This window comes from Lacerta agilis, chromosome 6, assembly GCF_009819535.1.
Source record: "Lacerta agilis isolate rLacAgi1 chromosome 6, rLacAgi1.pri, whole genome shotgun sequence".
Taxonomy (NCBI): Eukaryota; Metazoa; Chordata; class Lepidosauria; order Squamata; family Lacertidae; genus Lacerta; species Lacerta agilis.
In genome coordinates this window covers 87,627,668-87,645,992 of record NC_046317.1, presented here as the reverse complement: position 1 = coordinate 87,645,992, position 18,325 = coordinate 87,627,668, and the positions used below count along the sequence as shown (strand labels likewise).

Below are 18,325 nucleotides of genomic sequence, written 5' to 3'. Positions count from 1 at the left end.
CTGAACTCCACAATTCTATGATTCTATGACTACATCAAATCAAAGAATTGTGGTGAGAACTGGGGTGCGGTGTTTTGTTTTGTTTTGTTTTGTTTTGTTTTGTTTTGTTTTGTTTTGTTTTGTTTATATATACCATATAAATTGTGGTTTTATGTTGTGAACCACCCTGACATCTATGGTATACAAATTTAATAAATAAAAATTATCAATATGATGAGCATCATGTATCGGCCTCCTTGGTGTGATTGTTGCTAGTTCTTAACTTCATGGCAATGAGTTCAATCCAGACTAAGTAAGTGGATCTTAGTTCCACTTAAATCAGTGGGGCTTAAATTGTGACTAACTTGTCCCGTGGGTGTTTTTGGGACCCATGTTCAATTAACAATGTATGGACGCAACTCAAAGGTCAGGTCTTACGCTCATGCTTTCCCTCCATCTTTAAAAATGGCATCATGCCCTTGAAAGGGCAAGCCTTCTTCTTCTTTGTCTTCACATATTCTGGCTACATGAACAAACCAACTGGAGTCTCTGAACATTTTGACTAAGGGTACTCTGCGGAATCTCACAATTTGATGTTAAGAAGCTTTGCTTCTTTAAACAAGATTAAAATTATCCCTGTGTTTCAGCAATTAAACTTAAAAAGGAAGCTACAGCCTGCCTCTTCATAATCCAGTCTGTCTTGCTTTTGCAAAGCTGTAGTCAATAATAGAATCAAATGGGATACATGCCGGGCCATTATAAACCCCAGATTACGGAGAAGGCTCTGGGAGGCAAGCAAAGTCATGCTCCAAAGTCATCGATTAATGGAGACCTGCACAACTTGCAGAAGGCCATAAAACTGTGGCAAAGTTGACCCAGTATTTATGAACAGGTGCAGATGTCCTCAGGGTAATCGGATGGCCAGCTTACACAATGATCACAGACAAGCATACCAGGCTTGTGGGGAAAGAGCATAGCTCACGGGTACGGCATTTGCTTTCCATGCAGATGGCCCATTGGTATCTCCTGGTAGGTCTAGGATAGATCCTAGTCTAAAACCCTGAATAGTCCCTGACAGCTAGTGTAAGATAATACCAATCCAAGTTTCCAGACCTGACAGGGTGCACGTGACCCCATGGGGGAATGAACACTGGTTTGGCGATGTTAAGCATGGCCTGGAGGATTGGTTGGCAAGCCTCTAGTGGGTTCTTTCAGCTATAGGTAGTCTTGGTGGCAAGACCGCGGTTTCTGTGGTCTTGGGTGGCTGTTTTAGGCCTTGGGTGGTGTCAGGAAACCCCCCTCACCGCAGTGGGAAGCAATCCCGGGGCGTTTGCAGTACAGGGAACCCCCGTCTCCTTTGAGCAGTTCGTCATCCTCCTCGAGTGGAGGAAGCAATCGCTCTTCCAGTGGGGAGGGGGAGATGGAGGCAGGAAGTCGGAGCAGGGGCTGTGGCAGGGATGGAGAGCCTCTGCACCAAGCGGGTAGAGGGGGAGAGGAACACTTTCCGTCGCCCCGTTTTGGCAGAGAGGAAGGACGTAGAGGGGGGAGGCGGGGGTTCAGGATCCCGCGCCTCTTATGTTTGGCAAAGAACCGGAAACAGACATTCCCGGACTCTGCAGAGGGATGAGCTGCATGTCTTTATTTTAGCTCCACTGTAAATAGCTGCACAATAAATAACTTAGTTTTTAGAACTTCTGCGTCAGCCTGATTTCTCATGAGCAACCACTGAAAAGCCTTACAGATGGAATCCTTTCGTCTATCAATTGAATAAGGGGTGTGTGAAGTAACGCCCTCCTGCAGTGGCATAACCAGGGTTCCCCGGTAAAGGGGGAGCTGCGAGGGGAGTCACGGGCCAAACACTGAAAAGGCGGTCGGTGATCTCCCCTCAGCTGCGCGGAAAGGGGGGGGCAGCTGTGTAAACACACGTTTTTCAGTGCCCCCCTTTGTTCCGATTAACCCTGCTGTGCCTCAGTGCCCCAGCATGGGGGACTGAGAGGGATACACGCCCAGTGCCTAAGCCAAGGTTTCCTACATCTGAAATTGTTAATAAAGTTGTGGCCATTTTAATCCCAAAATACGTTGTCGTGTGTACCGTATTTTTCCGTGTATAAGATGCCCTCTATTTTGGGGGGACTCCAAATTAAGAAAACATCCCTCAGCACTACCCGTGTATAAGATGAGGCCCAATTTCAAACCTAATTTTTGGGTTAAAATACCTAGTCTTATACATGAAAAAATACGGTAATCATTGCTCTTGGATTGACTCCCGAAGGGGAGGGGATCTGCATCTGGGCATGCAATGTAAGAGAATACCCTGGTGAATGACATATTAAGGCTGGAGGGTGGCGTTTCATGTGGTTGTGGTAAGGGTTAACTCCCTCCTCATGTGCCATGGCCCCAATCCTGATTGCCCCCTCTCCATGGCTGCTGGTTAAACTTAGAAAATTAGACACCCTTAATTTTGACTGTGCAATGAAAGTCACAAGGTAGTTTGGTTCCGTGTCAAGGAGGAAGCCACAGTGCTCTCTCAGCACTGTTGTCCTCCAAAAGTGGGTTGAAAGTTTGTTTGCTCCACCCAAAAGTGACTACCAGGAGAAGGGGAATTCATAGGCATGTCATCAGAAAACTGCACGTGGCAGAGATCCATTTGCCTTATCTGATGGCCGGATAGATGGCTGCTTAATGTTACCGCGAGTGTGAGATAGCGAAAGCAGAAGCAGTGAGATGAGATATATGCTGATGAAACATTTCCAGTACCTCAGCTAGCTCTGGCGGCATAGCTAAGCGGCTTCCTCAATTTACCCCAAGGCGTTTGAGCAATCAATTTATGGGCCTCTGCACAGAGACGATTCCATGAAAAGCAACAACCTCCTTTGTCCTCTGAAAGAGGTGCCTCAGAAACTCTGAACTTCCACCCAAATCCACCAGCACGGGAGCCTCAAACTCCTGTTGTTGTTGTTGTTTTTCTGTGCAGCGGAGATCATTTCTGTAGCTCAGTGGTAGAGCACCTGATTGGCATGCAGAAGGTTTCGGATTCAACCCCTGGGATCTGCAAGCAGGGGTAGGTAAGATTCCTGTCTGAAACCCTGGTTACAGACAGTTCTGAGTGACATAGACCATTGGCCTGGTTCAATATCAGGCAGCCTCCTATGTTCCTAAGTAAAGCAATTCTTCTTAACAACTCTTTCATTAACCTTGTGTTAGGACTGCCCTGAATCGTCTTTAATGGCGGACTTCACTTTGAAATTAGCACATTTGACAGAGCCGAACAAATTACCCAAATCGGCAGTCACCTTACTGAACATTTGCCCATTTACAAGGTGGTTCAGTGCCACTCGATATATTTTTTAAAAACTTCTTTTCACTGTTTTCCTTCCCTGGCCCCTTCCAATCGCTCTGTCCGTGAAAGGTTTTCAGCTTGCCCAGACAGAATTACCTCCCCTCTCCTCCCCTCGCATGTTGTTCCGGGGGGGGGGCGTCCTCCTGACCCCTGCCAGAGCCAATTTCAAGGGAGAGCACAAGGGAGAGCACAAGGGGGAGAAAGCCCTGTTGTGCAAGTGGAAGTCCTTCTGCAGGGTTTCTGCTGACGGGGCTCTTTAGCGGAATTCCACCCAAAGTCCCCAAGTGACCTGCAAAATTCAAGAGTGTCGGGCATAACACAAAATCAGAAAAGGAACAACCCATTACAATATAGACCGTGCAATCACCCATAAAACAGGTTTAAGAAGCAGCAGTAGCAAGTGGTTCTGTCACCCCATGCTGCTAAAATTGAAACCTTTGTGCGCCATAAACCTTGCAACCACTTCCTAATCCACTCTGGCCAACAAAACATTAAAAACACAACAAAACACCAGCCATTAAACACTTCCCTGTACAGGGATGCCTTCAGGTGTCTTTAAAAGTCAAATAATTTTTTATCTCCTTGACATCTGGTGGGAGGGCGTTCCACAGGGCAGGTGCCACTACCGAGAAGGCCCTCTGCCCCGTTCCCTATAACTTCACTTCTTGCAGTGAGGGAACTGCCAGAAGGTTCTTGGAGCTGGAAACAAGTGTCCAGGCTAAGCTATGGGGCTAGAGATGCTCCTTCAAGTATACAGGGCCAAGGCCATTCAGGGCTTTTAAGGTCAGCACCAACACTTTGAATTGTGCTCGGAAATGTACTGGGAGCCATACACATTACCTTGTCTTCCGGGTCAGCTGGATATCCCTGAAAAGAGTGTAAGTGTGGATTCCTAGGAAGATGTAGGGTTCCATAGCAACTCCTTTGATGGAGGCATACTCCTTTTCCATCAGTCCAAACACCTCCATCATATCATAACCTGGAGAAAACAGAGAACAGGGATATAGTGGAATGCCTTTTCTGTGCTAAAAGCAGCAAGCGCCACAAAGGATGGGAGGAGCGAGGGACTGAAGATCAGGTGAGAAGACCATAGCAAATGTGGGATTTGAACCCAAGGCTCCCAGATGCAACCCCAGTTCTTAGAATACGGGATTCCATCAGCTCTTGGGCAAGGTGGGTTGTTCCAATGGGTGTGTATGTGTGAAGTTTGGGTGAATCAGCCATAAAGATTTGCCCAGTCGCTCCCAAATCGCATCAGCTTGCGCTTTGTAGCAAACAGGCAAGCAAAATCCTGGCAGAAAATTAAACTGCTCTCTTCCCATTTTCATGTCTCTCCCCACACACTTTAAACTGATAAGTGAGGGTTGACCTGAGTTGCATGGCGAATACATATTCTCCCACAAAAAAAGAGAAATGGTGGGGGGGGGGGACCTCATCCCTGGGCCCTCAGAGCTTCCTCCCTCTTCGGCAACTTCTCATTAAAGCTCTATGAGTCATTTTCTAAAGTCTTTAAAGCAGACTTTGCAATCAGCAATTCCCCCTGCCGCTGCCCATTCGCTTATCTGAATTTATGGAAAGCTGAGGCCAGGGTGCGGGCAGGAGGAAGGAACAACTGGAAAGGAGATAATTATATAAATAGTAAAGGGGACGCATAAAAAGAAGGGAAGGGGGGCTTTTAATCAATATCCTGCCCCCACCAGGTTCATCTCCCCATAACCCAGTTCTAAGTTTTATCTATCAAGATGGCAGTATGTTGTAGGGGGATTAAAATTTGCAAAAAGACCCCGGCGTCGAAATCTTCTCATCTCAATTAAAGTTTGCACTAAATGTTAATAATGTTATCAAGGGGAAGTTGAAGCCACAGCTGTAGACCACATATAGCTATATACGGTTGGTATCAAGAGGGATATAGGTCAAAGGAGCACAGCTGAGGCACTAAGCAATTCTGTTTGTGAAATCCTTTCAGTTGCAGAGGAATATTCGTAAAAGAAACTCTCCCTCGGGTTTCTCTGGCGGGATCACATGCTCAGCAATAGGCGTTAGTGCAAGGGCTGAGCCAATCGTTTTCAAGCAAACGTTTTTGGTGTCATCAGGACAGGGAGGGACAACGGATGGCAAAACATTTCCAGAAATAACCCCCCACCCCACAAGGGTATCCTTTTCCATTCCAGTTTGCTGCTCTTCGTAGCTCCCAATTAGTTGCAGCTTGCAAAACAGCGCTTATTCTCCCTAATAACGGCAACGTTGTCACATAGCCAATCAGTTTGGGCTACGGAATGATGTCACAGCAGGCAGATAAAGCCAATGCTGAGCAAGGGCAACTCACTCTCTTTCTCTCTAGCTAAACCTGCCTCCACAAATCCGCACCCAAATGGGGAGTGACGTTAATGCCAAAGAGCCCTATATCTGAGTCCTCCGTGGAAATATGGTGGTCCAGTGGTAGCCGTGTGAGGGGAAGAGTGGAGCTGTGCTCAGCGGTCCTGCCCCCTCCATTTTGTCACTGCCAGCCCCAGTGTGTTGGAGGAGAAAGTATGTGTTGCATGCCGCCCCAGTATGAAGCAGGGAGCCAATTGCATGTGTTTAGATCTCTCCACTGCATGGGCAAAAGAGGGTGAGGTCAGCATGGAACATGGTGACTAGGCAAGGATAGTGTCATGAACACTTCTGCCCAAGGTATAAGAGCACGATATGAGTTAAGAAGCAGCCAACAAGAGAGAGACTCACATTCTTCCCAGGCAGCTGCAAACAGTCATATCTCAACTCTCCCTCACTTTGAAAATGACAGGGATGCAGAGAGTGTGCCAGAGAGAAACCAACTGTCTCTGGAAGCACAGGCAGTTTTGGAAGGCGGGAGGGAGAGCAGTTCCTCACCGGAAGGGGAGTTAGTTAGACCAAAAAGCAGACGTATGGGAAAGGTCTTAGATAGAAAACAAAGCCAGAAATGGAAGGGTCATGGGTTCAGGATATTCTGCCATAACCGGAAGCACTCCTCAGAAGGGTCAACTGATTCATAAGCATCGGATGTGCGGTTAGGTGTCTGAGACTCATTGTTTGTATTGAAATAAATCTCCCAGCTAATTACGACTTGCGTGCAGTGTTATCAAGACGGCAGCCTGGGCTCCTGGCAGATAGCAGGCAAGGCCCTGCTTTTCCACTCATGCTGCTAGGGCTTGGGTGTAACCTCCAGCTATCAAAAGTAGGGTTGATGCCACCCTGAATGGGCCACCTGCAAAGTCCTGCCCTTGGTGGCGGGAGCAAACCCACCACTTCTCTGAGAAGTGGGGCAGAACTCAGGCCACTGGCCAACAGTACTGAACCCCAATTCTAAGGCTTAAGCAAAGGCCATTAATTAGGACCTCATTGTCTATTATAGAGAAATCCAATCAGGTTGTAAGCTTGTGGGCAGGGCCTAATGTCCCTCAGTGGCTATTAACCAGAAGGTTGGTGGTTTGAGCCCACCCAGGAATGGCTGTGGGTAGGATCCAGGCATTGTAGGGGGTTGGATTATGTTTCCAGCACCCCCTTGTATCTGTTATACAGCACCTAGATCTTTGAGACACTGCATAACCAAGAGAGGAGGGCTCTCTCTCTTTTTGCAAAAACAAGGAAGAAGCTGGCAGCCTACCTTGCAGAGAACCTTCCATGGAGTCCAGGACAGGGCAGTCTTCAGAATGACATGGAGCAGGTGGAAAGGAAGGGACATGAAAGGAAGCATGGATATATTAGTTACCTGAAGGAGATCAGGCCAGTGGCCCATTTGTTCCAGCATGCTATTCTCACAATAGCCAACCAGATGATTATCAAAAGCCTGCAAGCAAGACCTGAGCAGAAGAGCACCCTCTCCTTTTGTGGTTTCCAGCAACTGGAGGCATTAATGCCCTGAATTGTGGAGGTGGAGTATAGCCACTATCATGGCCAGCAGTCCTTGATAATCTTCTCCTTCACCCATTTGCCCAATCTCCTTTTTAAGGCCATCCAAGTTGATTGCTACCCCTGTCTCTTGTGGGAGTGAGTTCTGCGGTTTCATTATATGTTGCATGGAGAAGTCATTTCCTTTCACTGCCCCAAAACTTCCAGCATCCTTCTGCACTGGATGAATAATTTCACACATTTCAAAGGACCAACCTGGCTTTGAATGTGCATACAGGGGTACCTCGGGTTAAGAACTTAATTCGTTCCGGAGGTCCATTCTTAACCTGAAACTGTTCTTAACCTGAAGCACCACTTTAGCTAATGGGACCTCCTGCTGCTGCTGCGCTGCCAGAGCACGATTTCTGTTCTCATCCTGAAGCAAAGTTCTTAACCTGAAGCGTTATTTCTGGGTTAGTGGAGTATGTAACCTGAAGCGTATGTAACCTGAGGCGTATGTAACCTGAGGTACCACTGTACATTCAAACTTGCCTTACGGTGATCCAGGTCATTGGCTTCTACAGCCCAGCCTTCCCCAACTTCCTGTCTTCCGGATGTTGATGATCTGCCATCTCTGCCCCCCCCCCCCAATTGACGATGCTGGCTGTGTCTGATGGAGTTCAACAACAGCTGGAAGGAACCACTCTGCGGAAGGCTGATGCAGCCTAATACGGTCTATTCTTCTGGAGAAGTTCTCTTCCAAAGAAGTTCTGAAGAAGTGTGCATGCACACAAAAGTTCATACCAATAACAAACTTAGTTGGTCTCTAAGGTGGTACTTGAATCATAGAATCATAGAGTTGGAAGAGACCACAAGGGCCATCCAGTCCAACCCCCTGCCAAGCAGGAAACACCATCAAAGCATTCCTGACAGATGGCTGTCAAGCCTCTGCTTAAAGACCTCCAAAGAAGGAGACTCCACCACACTCCTTGGTAGCAAATTCCACTGCCGAACAGCTCTCACTGTCAGGAAGTTCTTCCTAATGTTTAGGTGGAATCTTCTTTCTTGTAGTTTGAATCCATTGCCCCGTGTCTGCTTCTCTGGAGCAGCAGAAAACAACCTTTCACCCTCCTCTATATGACATCCTTTGATATATTTGAACATGGCTATCATATCACCCCTCAACCTTCTCTTCTCCAGGCTAAACATACCCAGCTCCCTAAGCCGTTCCTCATGAGGCATTGTTTCCAGGCCTTTGACCATTTTGGTTGCCCTCTTCTGGACACGTTCCAGGTTGTCAGTATCCTTCTTGAACTGTGGTGCCCATAACTTGAAGGATTTTGTTGTTGTTGTTGTTGTTATGGTCTACTCCAGTGGTGGCACTCCTGATGTTTTGAACTACAACTCCCATCATCCCTAGCTAACAGGACCAGCAGTCAGGGATGATGGGGGTTGTAGTCCCAAAACATCTGGAGTGCCAAGGTTCGCCTGACTGGCAGAGGCTCTCCAGCTGGTGTGGAGCCCAGAAAATATAAGGTAAAATTTGCATATGATGTTCTGCCAACAGGCATGTGAACCTCAGAAGGTTTGTTCAGAAAGGAGTGTGGCCTTCGGACAGAAAGCAAGGCCCCAACCCTGCTGTAAAGTGTGAGACAGCATTTTGTTGTTGATTATGTTGCTCTGTGGCCTCAATGTCCAACATCCTAGTCTTCAAACTGGGAGCCAATCCACTGCACATTAATTTTTTTTAAAAAAAAAAACATAACCCCCCGTTGTTAAATAGAACACTTGAATGGGACAAACAGGTTTGGAAATGCCTGAATCATTCAAGTCCACTCATCACTTTGCTAGGGCTGGCTGCAAAATTGTCTTGACTTCCAGCTGCCTTGGAGAACGGGGATTTCTAATCCTTATTATCCCATGCCTGCTGTTCTCCCCGCCATGAGGGTCCTTTTCTTTCCCCTCCCCCTTGCTTGTGAAAACCTTTTCATTTTCATGAAAGGTGAATTACTGCAATCACAGTAAAATGTTGCACTCAATTCCAGCCATGCAAGTTGGGGGGTTTTCATTTCATTTCTTATTTACCGTTTTCTGTTGTTGTTTTTCCAGACCGTATTCTGTAAAGTGCAGCTTTCACCTTGCAGTTGTTTACCCATACAGACTAAAAACCGCTGCCATAACAATGAATTCGGGAGCAAGTGGGCCATTGCATTACAGTATATTAATTGTACGTGGTGAAAAGGAGTGAGCACTTTTCTCCTTTTGATGCCCGTTCAGCCAGCTGCGTTTCAGGAGGCAAAGTGAGTTGTTTTGCAGAAAATAATACAAACACTTTGGCATACGTCTGCAGTTCACCTTTTACAGGAAATCCCCTGCTAAATCCCCTCTCATCCTTTGAGCCAAGGAATCAAAAACTGGGAACCGCAGCTCATACAAATCAGAGATAAGAGAGGAAGAATCAAAGGCTCTTTGGTGAAGAGTTAGAAAGTGCTCTCCATCTAAATGGGTTGAGTGGGGCGGGGGGAGAGGCCTTCAGAAAGAACCAAGCGCTGCAGTTATTTGCTTCTGTAACAGCCCCAGACAAAGGGGGCAAGCTGGAAGCCGAGAAAATGGAGCATTTGATGGTAAAATGAGAGGTGCCCCCTGAAAAGCAAGGACACTCGAGAGGGTGTCGCATTCCGTGGTTGTCTTTCTGAGCATCTGCTTAGGGCATATGATCATTATTATGAAAAGTCTTTCTTACTTACATAGCACCATCAATCAATGTATCCAGAGCTTTATATAACAGGAGCAATGGATTATGGGAAGCTGCCTGAATCATAGAGCCTAGGGCTTGCCGATCAGAAGGTCGGTGGATCGAATCCCCACGATGGGGTGAGCTCCCGTTGCTAAGTCCCTGCTCCTGCCAACCTAGCAGCTCGAAAGCACATCAAAGTGCAAGTAGATAAATAGGTACCACTCCGGCGGGAAGGTAAGCGGCATTTCTGTGCGCTGCTCTGGTTCTCCAGAAGTGGCTTAGTCATGCTGGCCACATGACCTGGAAGCTGTAGGCCGGTTCCCTCTGCCTGTAAAGCGAGATGAGCACCACAACCCCAGAGTAATCCGCGACTGGACTTAATGATCAGGGGTCCCTTTACCTTTATGATTCTATTATTCTGGTCAGAGCATTGGTGCATCAAGTTCAGTATTGTCTACACCAGGCATGTCCAACTTCAAGTTGGCTGTGATCTATGACCCAATATAAAAACTGGCAGTGATCTACTACCCAGGGGTGGGTCCAGGGTGGGTGGCAGAGATGGGTGCAGGGCAGGCGGTCGGGTGGTCGCTGGCTGCTTCCCCCGAAGGGGCAGGGATGGGTCCAAGGTGGGAGGCAGGGATGGGGGCTTCCCCCCAGGGGGCAGGCGCTGGCTGCTTCCCCCAACATGGCAGGGGTGGGTGCAGGGTGGGCGGGCACACACCTACAGGGCAGGGGCGCACACGCATGCAGAGTCAATACAGTCCCTCCCGCGAGAAGAGCTCAGGACAAGGTGGTGGCTGCTCAGGCACGTCTCCAGAGGAGGGTGGATGGTGATTGACCAGAATTCAGAAGAAGAAGAAGAGTTTGGATTTGATATCCCACTTTATCACTACCCAAAGGAGTCTCAAAGCGGCTAACATTCTCCTTTCCCTTCCTCCCCCGCAACAAACACTCTGTGAGGTGAGTGGGGCTGAGAGACTTCAGAGAAGTGTGACTAGCCCAAGGTCACCCAGCAGCTGCACGTGGAGGAGCGGAGACACGAACCCGGTTCCCCAGATTATGTGTCTACCACTCTTAACCACTACACCACACTGGCTCTGTCTGGTCTACACTGACTGGCAAGCAGCTGCTCACAGTTTCAGGCAGGGATCTTTTCCCTGGTCTACATGGAGGTGCTGGGCACTGCATTGCATCATTTCATCCATGCAAGCATTTCAGCTTTCTGGGCAGAACAATTTCCCTCCTACTCCCCGTGCCATCTATGGGTTCTGGGGATTCTCCCAAGCCAATCTGGGGAAGTGGGGAGATGCTGGAGAAGTCTGTGAAGATGTGTTCAGCATGCACCTGCCTGCCACCCAAGGAATCTAATTCTGAGGAGCGGCAAAGCAAAAACCCACCCTTTCTATGACATTGCTTGGCCCCAATTTGCTGCTGTATTCCATTTCCATTCTTTGCTGCAGTTCCCTGATAAACACCCAACCGAAACCTTTGCAGTCTCCAAAAGAGTTGCAAAAACCCATTTCCACAACATTTGTATTTTACAATTTACTCCTTGGCAGATTATTGTTGGTGGGGTGTTTTTTTATATAAAAAAATAGCCCTGTTTTCTCAACACTTGCTACAAATCCTCTTGCTATCGTGTTTTATAGCCAGTCATTTGAGGAGACACCCGTGAGAAACTCACGTACATTAATAACACAATTTACAGAGGAGCTGAATTAATTGAAAGCGTTTCTGAAGCACATTCATAGCTTTCCTATTCTGCCAAGGGCACAGAAATAAATATCCTCTCGCTGAATAATGCCAGACATTTGTTGAAAATAACTCTACACCTTGTGAATTTGCATTTGTTTCACCTTGGATATGCGTTGGGGGAGAAGGAGGGAGGGACCCATTTGTGACTTAAAGAGCTCCAGGAAAATTGTGCGAATGATGCCAGGAAAGGGGTGGGGGGGCTAGAAAGAATATGAAAATCCAGCAATCGTCAAAACATTGATACTGGATTTGGAAGGTACCCTTCAATCTCCTGTAAAAGTTGCTTGATGTCTATACCAAGCAAAAATAAAACTCGAAAGGCACAAGAAAGAGGGGAAATCACCACAATACAGGTAAAACTGGTAAAGTAGCAAAAATAAATTGTCTTACCCTCAGCTTTGAAAGGGAAAGATCCTCTTATTGTGGGCTGTCTGGCCAAAATAGAAGCTACGGGAAAGATAAGAATAGGTGCTTAAGTAGCTCAAGGATGGGGAAGGTCAAGCCTAGGTAAATGTGGCTCTCTGTGCAATGCGCTCTATGTGGGGCTGCCTTTGAAGGTGACTCAGAAACTACAACTAATCCAGAATGCGGCAGCTACACTGGTGATTGGGAGCGGCCGCTGAGACCATATAACACCGGTCCTGAAAGACCTACTTTGGCGCCCAGTACGTTTCCGAGCACAGTTCAAAGTGTTGGTGCTGACCTTTAAAGCCCTAAACGGCCTTAGCCCAGTATACCTGAAGGAGCATCTCCACTCCCATCATTCAGCCCGGACACTGAGGTCCAGTGCCGAGGGCCTTCTGGCAGTTCCCTCACTGCGAGAAGTAAGGTTACAGGGCCTTCTCAGTGATGGCACCTGCCCTGCGGAACGCCCTTCCGTCGTATGTCAAGGAAATAAACAACTGACTTTTAGAAGACATATGAAGGAAGCCCTGTTTAGGAAAGTTTTTAATGTTTGAAGTTTTATAGTGTTTTTAATATTCTGTTGGGAGCTGCCCAGAGTGGTTGGGGAAACCCAGCCAGATGGGCGGGGTATATATAATAAATTACTATTATTACCATGTTTCTCCTAAAATAAGACATAGCCATAAAATAAGCCATAGCAGGATTTCTATGCATTTGCGAAATATAAGCCGTTCCCCGAAAATAAGACATAGTGATGCGGCACCTCTCATTAAAACAGCCTGGAGAGGCGTGGCTATGCAGCGTACCGATGCGACGTGGTTAAAATAAGACATCCCCTGAAAATAAGCCATACTGTGTTTCGTTGAGGGGAAAAAAATATAAGACGGTGTCTTATTTTAGGAGAAACACATTATTATTATTATTATTATTATTATTATTATTATTTCTGTCTAGCCCTCAGAAATCTCCACAGGCCGCACCCCCTCTCTCCAGGCCACACCCCTCAGCAGTCCTACTATAGGGGGATAAAAGTCAAAGGACAAATTTGCATTTGTTGGTCTGCCCGCTTTTGCACCCATTACTAGCACAGCACATTGCGGTTTACTCCCTCGCACTCTGGAGGAGCAAGCCATCGAACGGCACCACACTTGGCTTCCTCCATCCACTCAGCATCGGCCCCTGCCAGCAAACGTAGAGGAGGGGGCCGAAAACTTCTCCGCTCCCATAGTTCAGCTACGCACCGGAGGAGCACAGGGGAGGGGTGATTTCGTCAGCTGGGGAAAGGATTCCCTTTAGGGAAAAGAGCGTGAAGTACCTGTAATCCCAGATGTCCACACTGCAGCTGGGGCCCCCATGACAACAGCGCTGCAAGGCCCTCCCAAACCTAGGGCTGAGCCCACTGTTTTGCCTACCTGTCTGGCCTATGGTCGATACAGGGTCACTTTCTCCTGTGAGATAGACTGCAGAAACCGTCACCATGTACAATCGATTAGGAAGCAGTGAGTGAAGAGTGATTGACCTGCTCCTCCCAGAAACAGTTATCTGTGGAAAGCAGAAGCTGTGATTTTTGCAACCCTAACAAAATACTCCATTTTGGGTGATTCAAAAGTCAATGCAAGGAAACATCCTTTGTGCAATTTTTATTTTTGCATCCAGCAAATTATTCAGTGATTGGACTCAAGGATTACAAAATATTTGTATCATTGCAACGGGACATTTATACTCACTGGCGGAGGAAGAGGAGTGCGGGGGGGGGGATGGTCAGGGGTCCCTACACACACACACATGCACACACGCACACACACACACACACACACACACACACACACACCCTAACTGCTGTTATTTCCCTCACCAGTTTTCAGAAGAGCTCAGGACGATGCATAACCTTGTCACACAACAATCCTGAGAGGTAGTTCAAGTGGCCGACACAAAGTCACCCAGCGGGTGTAATAATTTAGCATAATTAGCTACTCTATCCAAGGTGAGCTAGCATAGCTTAGCACTTAGGAAGCCAGACTAGGAATGAGGGGACCCAGGTCCAAATGTCCTCTCAGCCATGAAACTTTCTGGGTGACTTTGGATCAGCCGCTACCTGATTGGGTTGAGAGGAGAAAATGAGTTTCCCCTCACCTGTTTTTTTCCTCACAGCAACCCTATAAGATGAATTAAAGTGAAAGGAAGCAAAATCTTTCCATGACTCATCTTAGGCTTTTGGCTCTGAAACTTCACATATTTGGGGTTTTTTTGTTTTCAATAAAAAAAAAATTATTTTCCGAAACAATAAAAATTGTTAACATTTTTTAATTTGTGTTATCTTTGCATGCTATTCACTGCTGAACTGCTTGTGCGTTTTAGCAGAGGCAACTCTGAGTCGTGTGTGGTTGAGGGTCACATCAATCAAGTACGGAAGTGTCCAACAAGGAAGCCACACCCCATCCCCCCAAGCTCCACCCCCTGCAAAAAAAAACTTACCATTTCCTGGTGCTTGCTATCACTCTCTGGAGCATAGCTGAGTCTGTAGTGCTGCACAGAGCCCTCGGGAGGATCCCAGTGGACCTGGAAGCTGCTGGGTGTTTCTGAGTCCACAAATAGGTTGCTGGGTGGATTCTTGGCAGCTGTGCGAAAAAGAAAAGTTGTTGCCATGTTTAATTTCTTTTTCGTCCACTGTCGATTTCAATTGCCTTCTGAATGTTTTTAATTACTTGTTTTTAACCGTTTTTTGTTGGTGGTTTTAATGTTTCTCGTAAACCACTTTGCCGTTTTATTAAGGTTAGAGATAAAGGACACCTGCACAGTTAAGTCCAGTCAAAGGTGACTATGGGGTTGCAGTGCTCATCTTGCTTTCAGGACGAGGGAGCCAGTGTTTGTCTGCAGACAGCTTTCTGGGTCATGTGGCCAGCATGACTAAACCGCTTCTGGTGCAACAGGACACCGCGACGAGTGCCACAGTGCACGGAAACGCCGTTTACCTTCCCGCCACAGCGGTACCTATTTATCTACTTGCACTGGTGTGCTTTCAAACTGCTAGTTTGGCAGGAGCTGGGACAGAGCAACAGGAGCTCACCCCATCACGTGGATTCGGACTGCCAACATTTTATTACAATCAAGCGGCATATAAATTTTGCTAAAAGCATGGCTAGCCGGCTAGAGCCCTGAAGAAAATCACTCTTTAACACTCAATTATCAGTTCAAATTGCAAACTTCTTTCAAATTTTTCCTCTGGTGCCTAAAGGGTGTCACTTTCCAAAGGCAGGGAGTGAGATTCTCCAGCCATCAAGGCACATTACCATGATTATGATAAACTGCAAGAGAACTTCTTCACCAATCATTTCTGAATGTGAACAAAGGATGATCAGTTAGAATCGGTTCCGCTTTGCTGCATAGCCTTGTCTGAGAAATTATTGCTTTTTTTAAAAAAATGTTATTGACTGGTCTTTGGATTCTGCAGACGATTGTAGTGTTGTCATCCAGTCTCATGATCTGTGGGGGCTTTTGGGGGGGGCAAATCTGGACACTTCTGGCCTAACTGAATGAAGCTATCGGGAAAGGCTTCTGTAGTGCCTCAATATGCCAAAAAGTTGCTTGCTGTGTAGCTCATTAGAGAGCTGTTGCTTTTCAGCTGCCAGAAAGAAGAGAGAACATAGCAAATTGAGACAGGGGGTTGGGGGGGGGAAGGCAAAAGTTACCTCTGAGGCTGGGAGTACAGGAGAGAACAAGATCTTTGAGGAGCTTGATTGTTTAGGTGAATGAAGGAAAGCTTCAGCACAGTCTCTCTGAAAAGGAACTGCAAAGATGAGGCGGGAGTCCCAAAAGACGAGTGCAAAACTGTACAGAGTGTGTCCTAAGGCGGCATGTATATTTGATCAAAGACAAAGGAGAGGAGCTTAGTAAACAACACGGGGTTCTGTGCAGCAGCGCCAGCCTCTTGAGCAAAGGGGGAAGAGCCAGCCTTCTTATCTTGTTTTACATTCCGGTGTTTACTTTCTAGAAAAGGAGCGCTGGAGTTCAAATGGGGTAAAAGCACCCAGAGCACATATGTCCTGACCCTAGACCAGAATTCCTCAAAATAAGAGTCCTCTTAAATCAAGAAATCTTTAATAAAAATATTCAAAATAATAATAATAATAATAATAATAATAATAATAATAATAATAATAATAGTCCTCCATCAATTTCAACTACTTGGAGAAGATGGAACCATATCCTGGTCCATCCTGTAGGGGTCCACAGGTACCAGAGCATGTCTCTCTTCTCCTGAACCCTGAGGAGACACCTCCTGCTACTGCAATCTGAGGTTTGATCCATAGTCTCCTTGGGGAACCAAGAGAGTCCCCAAGGAGAGATCTCCACAGGTGGAAGTCCCATTACCTCAAAGGAGCCAACAGCTGCAATGGCCCTTTTAACAGGCCAGGACACAGCCTTCAGAGGGTGGAGCCTCCTGTCAATCACTACCTAGCCCTCAAATAGTTGCAGCCGTCTAGCACCTTGCTGGGGCATCTTGGATGCTTGGCCTTAGCTGCAGGAGCATCATTTGTGGTCATGAAACCATACTTTGATCTCTCTCCAAGGTGCTGACTTTGGCTTGGCTCCTCGTGCTTTCAGGCTGAATAAGAATTTTGAGTGTTCCAAATCTGGAGTTAAATTTGGAAGTTATCTTGATTAAACCAGGACTTTGGATGATTAGAATATGGGACAGTGGAAACCAGAGGAACAAGAAAGGAACAAAACTGGGAAAATTTGTTTCTCCCTAACAGCACTGGTGCTGGAGGAGACTCTTGAGAGTCCCATGGACTGCAACAAAGATCAAACCTATCAATTCTGAAGGACATCAGCCCTGAGTGCTTACTGGAAGGACAGATCCCAAAGCTGAGGCTCCAATACTTTGGCCACCTCATGAGAAGAGAAGACTCCCTGGAAAAGACCCTGATGTTGGGAAAGATGGAGGACACAAGGAGAAGGGGACGACAGAGGATGAGATGGTTGGACAGTGTTCTCGAAGCGACTAGCATGAGTTTGGCCAAACTGCAGGAGGCAGTGAAAGATAGGTGTGCCTGGCGTGCTCTGGTCCATGGGGTCACGAAGAGTCGGACACGACTGAATGACTAAACAACAGCAGCAGCAGCAGCACTGGGTTGCATTCAACACAGCACTAAGCAGATTTCTCCATCAGTGGTGGGTTTTCTCCTTATGAAATGGAACTGTGCACACTTCTCTTACCCCTGCACATACTCCAAATCTGTTCTGGGTTTCCTTCAGAGCAGATTTGGTGATGGTACGGGGTTTGCATGGTGAGAAATCCCTTTGCTCTAGTGCTATTCCTTGCAGTAATGCAAAAATATTCGTGAATACCACCCTTTTTCTTGAGCTATGAGAAATAGATATAGTAATCCCAGTAATCCTAGAGGCTGCATCAAAGTTGGCTCCATAACCAGTTGTATCTTCAAGCTCTCTATGGCAAAGGCTGCTGCTGCTGCTGCTGCTGCTGCTGCTGCTGCTGCTGCTGTTGTTGTTGTTCTAGCACCCCAGTTGAGAAACGTGCATAAAAGTGTGTATATCAGGGGGAAGTGTGCATAAAAGCACACATTTCAGTGAAAATGTGTGCTTTTATGCACACTTACAAACAAATGCATTATATTAGATGAAATAGCTTGAAAAATGCTAACAAATCTTCACAGGGACTTTGGTGTGTATTTTTTAAATTGCAAACTGGTAAAGAAATATGTTGAACTTATGAGGGGTTTTTTTTGAGAGAGAGAGAGAGAGAAAGAGAGAGAGAAAGAGAGAAGTTTTGAGTTAATAGATCCACTCGTCCTTCTCCATAATGCAGAGACAAACAAGGTCATCCTTGTTTCTGACCAGGGTGCAGCATTTTCCTTGCTAAACCTTTGCCTATAATGGAAATAGAAAATATAAGTGTTCCTTTCCCGCTTCCAGCGGAGCCTGGGGTCATCTTTGAATGTTATACTGAAGCTTTCTATACCTCACGTGGAACCTCATTGATTCCCCTCCTTTTGTTTGCTAGTTCTCTGTTTCACTGAAGCCAAACCAAAGGATTATCGACTATATTTTGCTCTGGGCTATGGCTGCTCTCCAAGCAGCCAAGGAGAGGCAGAAGAGCTTTATGACTGGAGAAGTTGACCTCTCTCTCTCTCTCTCTCTCTCTCTCTCTCTCTCTCTCTCTCTGTGATGTGAAGCAGACCAAATGGGATAAGCTCAGCCCTGGAGTAGATAGTTCAAACTCCTGAATTCCCCAAAAT

General features: G+C 46.7%; 1 protein-coding gene across 1 annotated transcript in view; it reads right to left on the bottom strand.

Moving 5' to 3' along the window:
* Positions 1–18,325, bottom strand: part of COL20A1 (collagen type XX alpha 1 chain) — a 112,079-nt gene that overhangs the window by 46,842 nt on the left and 46,912 nt on the right. Inside the window, exons 18-22 of the mRNA XM_033153994.1 lie at positions 14,541–14,683; positions 13,478–13,607; positions 12,051–12,107; positions 6,945–6,983; positions 4,160–4,298 (exon numbers count right to left, since the gene is read on the bottom strand). Coding sequence (XP_033009885.1) covers positions 4,160–4,298; positions 6,945–6,983; positions 12,051–12,107; positions 13,478–13,607; positions 14,541–14,683 — 508 coding nt within the window. The remainder of the gene's footprint in view (positions 1–4,159; positions 4,299–6,944; positions 6,984–12,050; positions 12,108–13,477; positions 13,608–14,540; positions 14,684–18,325) is intronic.